We start from the raw sequence: 8,101 nt of genomic DNA, 5'->3' as shown, positions 1-8,101 counted from the left end.
TGTAGTATGTGCATTTGTGTCAGTAAGTGCTGTGTGTGTGTCAATAAGTAGTGTGTGTGTGCCAGTAAGCGTTTGTGTCGGTAAGTGGTGTCTGTGTATTGTGTGTCAGTAAGTTGTATCTTTGTCAGCAAGGGGTGTCTATGTACATGCCAGTAAGTGGCGTCAGTAAGGGGTGTACTGTATATCTGTAAGTAGTGTGTGTGTCAGTAAAGGGTATATGTCAGTAAATTTGTGTCAGTAAGGTATGTATGTGCCAATAACTGGTGTCTATGTCAGGGGTATTTGTCAGTAAGGAGCATCTGTGTCAGTAAGAGGTATCTGCCAGTAACTAGTGTCTATGTCATTTAGGGGGTGTCTGTCAGTAAGTATGTATGTGCCAACAAGTGATGTCTGTATCAGTAAGTAATGGTAGTCTATCTGTGTCAGTGTGTTTGTGTCAGTGGAATCTGTGTCAGTAAACTTTTTTTTAAATAGTTTTTTTTTAGGGGATGGTCTCTTTTTGACAGCTGTGGAACTTCTAAGAAGCCACTGCCACACATTTATCTGCGGGGCAGGTGGGGGGGGGGGGCGGCAGTAGGCAGAAGTTTTGCCTAGGGTGCCGAGAAGCCTTGCGCCGGCCCTGTGTGGGAGTGAGCACATAGCCGCAGCTAGCGTTCAGTACCCTTCAGGAGCTAATGGTGTCCTGTCAGCCAGAAGCAGAGCCATGAAACTATTCAGGAAGTTGGTTCCTACTTCTGCCCCCTAAGTCCCACGAAGCAGGGAGACTGTTGCCAGCAGTTCTCCCTGAAAATAAAAAACCTAACATAAGTCTTTTCAGAGAAACTCAGTAGAGCTCCCATGGAGTGCATCCAGTCTGCCTGGGCACATTTTCTAAACTGAGGTCTGGAAGAGGGGCATAGAGGGAGGAGCCAGTTCACACCCTTGAAAAGTCTTAAAGTGCCCATGGCTCCTGCGGAACCGTCTATACCCCATGGTACTGAAGTGGACCCCAGCATCCTCTAAGACGTATGAGAAAAAGCCATGAAATATAATATTTTGCTTTATTTTTAGTTATGCATGCATATTTAATAATTATGTCAGCTTACAGGGGCAGTCTGTGCATGTCCTACCCATTTACACTCTACTCAAGATACTGTATTGTACAGAAGAGTGGAAATATATTGAAGTTACTGGTAAATTTTAGTCTGACTGTACTAAAACAAGCATCCAGGTGCCACCTCCCCACCAGGTGCTGCCCTTAGGCACATGCCTCACGTGCCTAATGGCAAATTCACCACTGGCTGCTGCTGATCTAATCCTGGGAAATCCTGATGTTCCACGTAAACCTCATGTGGAACTATGCTGTCTCTGCCACAGTATGTTTTGCATTACATGCCACTGTTGTACATTCAGTTGTGGATCACTATACTATATGAATCATTGTATGCAGAACACTTTTGCTAAAACCCATAACAACCAGTGGCGGACTCTACCTATGGGCTGCAGGACGGCAGCCCCCCATGTAAAATCTGCCACCGCAGCTCAGTGAGCCAGATGCAGTCCATCAGAATGCACTGGCTTCATTGTGACTCGCGGTGACTTCCTATTGGAAGTACTACCTGTCAGTCACCTGCAGGACAGGAAGTCACTCCCTGCCTTGCCGGCTTCTAAGGACTGCAGCTAAAGCAGTCCATAGAAGCCGGGGATTGCGCATGAAGCTACCACTTGTGTGCATGTGCCAGGACCCAGTGCCAGTCGGCTCTATTGCGCAGGCGCCGTGACAAGGGAGTCAGACTGTCCTCAAGACAGCCCCCCTACCTAAAAAAGGTGGAGCCACCGCTGATAACAACCAACCACATATTGGCCCTCATTCCGAGTTGTTCGCTCGCTAGCCGCTTTTCGCAGCAGTGCACACGCTAAGCCGCCGCCCCCTGGGAGTGAATTTTTGCTTAGCAGAATTGCGAACGAAAGATTCGCAAAATTTCGATTAGAAATTTCTAAGCAGTTTCTGAGTAGCTCGACACTTACTCTGCCACTGCGATCAGTTCAGTCAGTTTCGTTCCTGGTTTGACGTCACAAACACACCCAGCGTTCGCCCAGGCACTCCCCCGTTTCTCCAGCCACTCCCGCGTTTTTCCCAGAAACGGCAGCGTTTTTTCACACAGACCCGTAAAACGGACAGTTTCCGCCCAGAAACACCCTCTTCCTGTCAATCACACTCCGATCACCAGAACGAAGAAAAAATCTCGTAATGCCGTGAGTAAAATACCAAACTTCTTAGCAAATTTACTTGACGCAGCCGCAGTGCGAACATTGCGCATGCGCAGTTAGCGGAAAATTGCACCAATGCGATGGAAAATAACGAGCGAACAACTCGGAATGAGGGCCATTATCTTTCATAACTCTTACCCAACTGAACGTCAATAAGATCATGGTACCCTGCATTGTTCTTTTGCACCTTATGTGTAAATAATCTCTTTTGTAATGGGATGACTTTAGACTGCATGGGCCCTGATTCTCGTATAAATGCAGGTAGCCAAATGCATTTGTATTTAGAGATGTCTTATAAATATATATTTTATATCACTATTCTTCTGAACAGCCAAGGCTTTTGTGTTTGATGACTAAAGAAAGACATGTAGGGTTATCACTACCTGATCTAGGGAAACCAATTTAATTTAAGAAATATGTTATAAGTTTCAGCTTTATATTTGTATTCCTTATTGTCACTTAAAGTACAGTATGTGATTTGTAATGACTCCATTAAAGTAGATAATGAGGTTACTTACTGTTATAGTATTTCTCAAAGACATCATCTTTCCGGCCTTTTTGGTAGAGATGTGTCAGCTGTTTCAAATCTTTGACCCTGTCACCCAAAGATAAGATATGAAGGTCCCTCGCAGTGAATGGCTGAATATTTTGGATTTGTCCAGAACCTAAAACAAAAATAAGAAACAACTGTTAATACAACAGGACTGTAATTGTGAAAACAGCAACAAATTTGCATTGCATTGTGATTTTCCTCAGTTTCTGTTAATAAATAGACTGTGGCAGTTAACAAAGTCATTATACAGTGAGGACAAGTCTATAAATACTGTACACTATGCACTCATCATTTCCAAATCATTAGGACCCGCCTCTTTAGTTTATGTAAAAGGTGCGCTAATTTGTGAAAGTGTGGACTGTTGTGGGGTATGCGTCAATGATTATTGGAACATATCTGCATGGTCCTTACATTTCCAGTGAAAGTCTGAAATGGGTTGGGTATGCGTGGCCGGCGGACACCATACCGAAGTCAGGATCCTGGCATCGAGATGGCTGGAGGGGGGAATGCGAGCGCAACAAACACCTTGCGGGCTCGCTGTGGGCTCGGTTGTATTCCCACTCTGTGGGTGTTGTGGGCACCCACGAGTGGGAATAGTCCCTGCTAGTCTGGATTCTAAGAGGGCGGGATGTAGGGGGAGGTATTGTGACCGAAGGTTTCCTGACCGCTGGTCACATAACTACATCCCTCTGAAACAAGTCTCAGAAAGTCCTTTATGAAATGATCAGTAACACAATTGTATTGGCATGTACAGTATGAACACTGGTGCCCAGGAAAATGTACTTTAACCTACAGAAGTTTGTTTTCATTTTGTGAACTAGAAAAATGGTAGTTAGACCCTAATTGGTTGTGTCAAAGTCAGAAAAATGTCTCAATGCACGTTGCCATATTTGCACCGCACACTGGTCCGCGCTGCGCGTGCATGCGCTCTCCCGTGGATTCGCATACCCGCAATAACGTGCACTCACAGGCGCGGTATGCGTATTTACGGTAGAGTTTACGTAGTCGTAGCGTGCGACTCATTCGTTACATATTTTCACAATTAATGTAGTTTATAGATTATGGTCCCTTTGATAGATTCTGAAAGTTTGGTTAATATAGAATGTCCCTGAACGGAGGAATCCCTCTTTGTATTGTGCGAAGGGTCTAACAGGAGTCAGACAGTGGTGTTTGGTACCTATCGGAAGAGTATTTAAATAGCAATATTCCGGTGTTGGTTTGGAGCAGATTAATTGCTCGTGCGAATAGTTATGGACATAAGAAGTTATGTCCATTTATTCATTATTATTTGTCCTTACTTAGTCATGCATCTGAACAGTTGGAGACAGGCATCAGTAGGTCTCAAATGTCTCTTTGACCTCAGAGATCCCCCAAACAATAGTTTGCATGTTAAGAGGGCCTCATCTCTACACATGCATAAGGTAAACACAGGAATAGTAATTGAAGATCAATTGTACTCCAAATCAGTATCTTTCCCGCAGACGGAGTACAATAGTCTTTAATTACACTGAGCTTTTGAGACTCAATGAGGAGGGTCAACACCTGTGTTTACAAATGGGGCTGGATTTGTATACAGGAGAATGAGGGCTGAGATGTCATTGTCTCAACTGAAAGTGGACATCATGAATATAGAACAGAACCCAGACAGGATTCTGTTTTGTATTCGCCAAACAATACCCCCTCCAGAAGACAGGAATGTGTTAGTTATCACCCATTGTTTTGCATAACCAGGGCCACTGATATGAATCAACTTGTGACCTTTGTTATAATGCGAAGCCGAGTTCCTGCGTCCAATGGACAGTGAGACTGTAGGGACCAATAGATTGCATTGTGTGAGTAGCATAAATAGGCAGGCCGACCACATCCAGCTCACTCTCTCATCAACGGTTATCTGCTGATAGCCGGGAGCTGGATATCGAGGCGCAGGCGATCATACCCTTTGTGCGTAAGTTTCTCTCCGTTATCATTGTCTTTCTGTGAGCCAATATCTCTCTCTCTCTCTCTCTCTCTCTCTCTCTCTCTCTGTTCTGTTCTCTCATATCTCCCCTAGACTAGGCTAGTATTGTATTGTATAAGATAGTATTGTATTGTATTGCATTTAGGTCAGTGTAGTATTGTCTTTTTGTATTTATTGTTTAGATCTGTGGTTAGGAAGTCTCTGTTATATTGTAGTGTATCATTTGTACTGTTATCCCCTTTTACAAGTATATTAGAAATAATACAGTTAATAGGCTTTGGAACCTAAACCAGTATCTGTGCATTTTCTGTAGTGTTAAGTGTTCACTTGAGCGTCGGTGACGCTCAAGCAGCTTTGTAGATAGTCAGGTTACACAAGGTTGCACTTACACCCTGTACTCACATTAAGGTATTCAGTGTATTTCATTGGTATAAGGTTTTAACATAAAGGTATAGTGTTGTAAGCGTCTGCATCGCTGGTGACCTCCTCGTGGTCTCGAGCGTATGCTACGCTACAGCGAATCATTCCCCTAGACATAACCAATAACGTGTCCTGTGATCACTGGGCCGTGAGCGAACGTGACGCTTGAGCGTCTCGCCTACGACTGAGCGATCGCTACGCAGATAGCGTACCATTACGGTACTTCTTAAGTAAACAGCGTACAGTGTTCTTAGCTTCATAAAGGGTTGTTTATACGACAAAGGAATTTAGCATTGTCAGTTGCTATGGGGTTACAACACAATTTTCCTTTAGAGTGTAAGCTCTTGTGAGCAGGGCCCTCTTCCATCATGTGTTTTTCCTCTATCACAGTACCATCATCTCCAACCTAAAAATGGCACCAAACCTTTGGGTTCAGCCAGCTCTGCTTATTTGGGTATTATGACTGCTGTTGCAGCAGTGTTTAGAAACATTGTAGTCCTTGTTCTGCAATCTTTTGTACAATCTTGTTTGTTTCTTCTTCCTGTGGTGTTCATACTGTTTCTGTTTCTATACTTTGTAAGGCGCTGCAGCCCCTTGAAGCATTATAAATAATCTATAATAATAATAAGAATTTACTCACCGGTAATTCTATTTCTCGTAGTCCGTAGTGGATGCTGGGAACTCCGTAAGGACCATGGGGAATAGCGGGCTCCGAAGGAGGCTGGGCACTCTAGAAAGATTTAGGACTACCTGGTGTGCACTGGCTCCTCCCACTATGACCCTCCTCCAAGCCTCAGTTAGGACACCGTGCCCGGACGAGCAGACATAATAAGGAAGGATTTAGAATCCCGGGTAAGACTCTTACCAGCCACACCAATCACACCGTACAACTCGTGATACTATATCCAGTTTGACAGTATGAAAAACAACTGAGCCTCTCAACAGATGGCTCAACAATAACCCTTTAGTTAACAATAACTATTTACAAGTATTGCAGACAATCCGCACTTGGGATGGGCGCCCAGCATCCACTACGGACTACGAGAAATAGAATTACCGGTGAGTAAATTCTTATTTTCTCTAACGTCCTAGTGGATGCTGGGAACTCCGTAAGGACCATGGGGATTATACCAAAGCTCCCAAACGGGCGGGAGAGTGCGGATGACTCTGTAGCACCGAATGAGAGAACTCCAGGTCCTCCTCAGCCAGGGTATCAAATTTGTAGAATTTTGCAAATGTGTTTGCCCCTGACCAAGTAGCTGCTCGGCAAAGTTGTAAAGCCGAGACGCCTCGGGCAGCCGCCCAAGATGAGCCCACCTTCCTTGTGGAATGGGCATTTACAGATTTTGGCTGTGGCATGCCTGCCACAGAATGTGCAAGCTGAATTGTACTACAAATCCAGCGAGCAATAGACTGCTTAGAAGCAGGAGCACCCAGCTTGTTGGGTGCATACAGGATAAACAGCGAGTCAGATTTTCTGACTCCAGCCGTCCTGGAAACATATATTTTCAGGGCCCTGACAACGTCTAGCAACTTGGAGTCCTCCAAATCCTTAGTAGCCGCAGGCACCACAATAGGCTGGTTCAGGTGAAACGCTGACACCACCTTAGGGAGAAACTGGGGACGAGTCCTCAATTCTGCCCTATCCATATGGAAAATCAGATAAGGGCTTTTACATGATAAAGCCGCCAATTCTGACACTCGCCTGGCTGAAGCCAAGGCCAATAACATGACCACTTTCCACATGAGATATTTCAGATCCACGGTTTTTAGTGGCTCAAACCAATGTGATTTTAAGAAACTCAACATCACGTTGAGATCCCAAGGTGCCACAGGAGGCACAAATGGGGGCTGAATATGCAGCACTCCTTTCACAAATGTCTGAACTTCAGGTACTGAAGCTAGTTCTTTTTGAAAGAAAATCGACAGAGCCGAGATCTGTACTTTAATGGAGCCTAGTTTTAGGCCCATATTCACTCCTGCTTGCAGGAAATGCAGAAATCGACCTAGTTGAAATTCCTCTGTTGGGGCCTTTTTGGCCTCGCACCATGCAACATATTTCCGCCATATGCGGTGATAATGCTTTGCCGTAACATCTTTCCTGGCCTTAATAAGCGTAGGAATGACTTCTTCCGGAATACCCTTTTCCTTTAGGATCCGGTGTTCAACCGCCATGCCGTCAAACGCAGCCGCGGTAAGTCTTGGAACAGACAGGGCCCCTGTTGTAGCAGGTCCTGTCTGAGCGGTAGAGGCCACGGGTCCTCTGAGAGCATCTCTTGAAGTTCCGGGTACCACGCTCGTCTTGGCCAATCCGGAACCACGAGAATGGTGTTTACTCCTCGCTTTCTTATTATTCTCAATACCTTTGGTATGAGAGGCAGAGGAGGGAACACATAAACCGACTGGTACACCCACGGTGTCACTAGAGCGTCCACAGCTATCGCCTGAGGGTCCCTTGACCTGGCGCAATATCTTTTTAACTTTTTGTTGAGGCGGGACGCCATCATGTCCACCTGTGGTTTTTCCCAACGGTTTACCAGCATCTGGAAGACTTCTGGATGAAGTCCCCACTCTCCCGGGTGGAGGTCGTGTCTGCTGAGGAAGTCTGCTTCCCAGTTGTCCACTCCCGGAATGAACACTGCTGACAGTGCTAGTACATGATTCTCCGCCCATCGGAGAATTCTTGTGGCTTCCGCCATCGCCATCCTGCTTCTTGTGCCGCCCTGTCGATTTACATGGGCGACTGCCGTGATGTTGTCTGACTGGATCAGCACCGGCTGGTGTAGGAGCAGGGATTTTGCTTGACTTAGGGCATTGTAGATGGCCCTTAGTTCCAGAATATTTATGTGAAGGGAAGTCTCCTGACTCGACCATAGTCCTTGGAAGTTTCTTCCCTGTGTGACTGCCCCCCAGCCTCGAAG

At 45.5% G+C, this 8,101-nt stretch overlaps 1 protein-coding gene and 1 long non-coding RNA gene across 6 annotated transcripts in view; one reads left to right on the top strand and one right to left on the bottom strand.

The window, feature by feature from the left end:
• STAT6 (signal transducer and activator of transcription 6) overlaps positions 1-8,101 on the bottom strand; it is a 447,399-nt gene that overhangs the window by 37,941 nt on the left and 401,357 nt on the right. For all 5 annotated transcript variants that reach the window (XM_063952434.1, XM_063952435.1, XM_063952432.1 and 2 more), the window contains one exon: positions 2,769-2,915. In XM_063952434.1, the coding sequence (XP_063808504.1) occupies positions 2,769-2,915 (147 nt within the window). The remainder of the gene's footprint in view (positions 1-2,768; positions 2,916-8,101) is intronic.
• Positions 1-8,101, top strand: part of LOC135011145 (uncharacterized) — a 65,145-nt gene that overhangs the window by 22,895 nt on the left and 34,149 nt on the right. The window lies entirely within an intron of this gene.

Source organism: Pseudophryne corroboree, chromosome 2 (genome assembly GCF_028390025.1).
Source record: "Pseudophryne corroboree isolate aPseCor3 chromosome 2, aPseCor3.hap2, whole genome shotgun sequence".
In the NCBI taxonomy this organism is placed as follows: domain Eukaryota; kingdom Metazoa; phylum Chordata; class Amphibia; order Anura; family Myobatrachidae; genus Pseudophryne; species Pseudophryne corroboree.
Note: the sequence above shows the minus strand (reverse complement) of the source record. Positions and strands in the feature narration are given on the sequence as shown.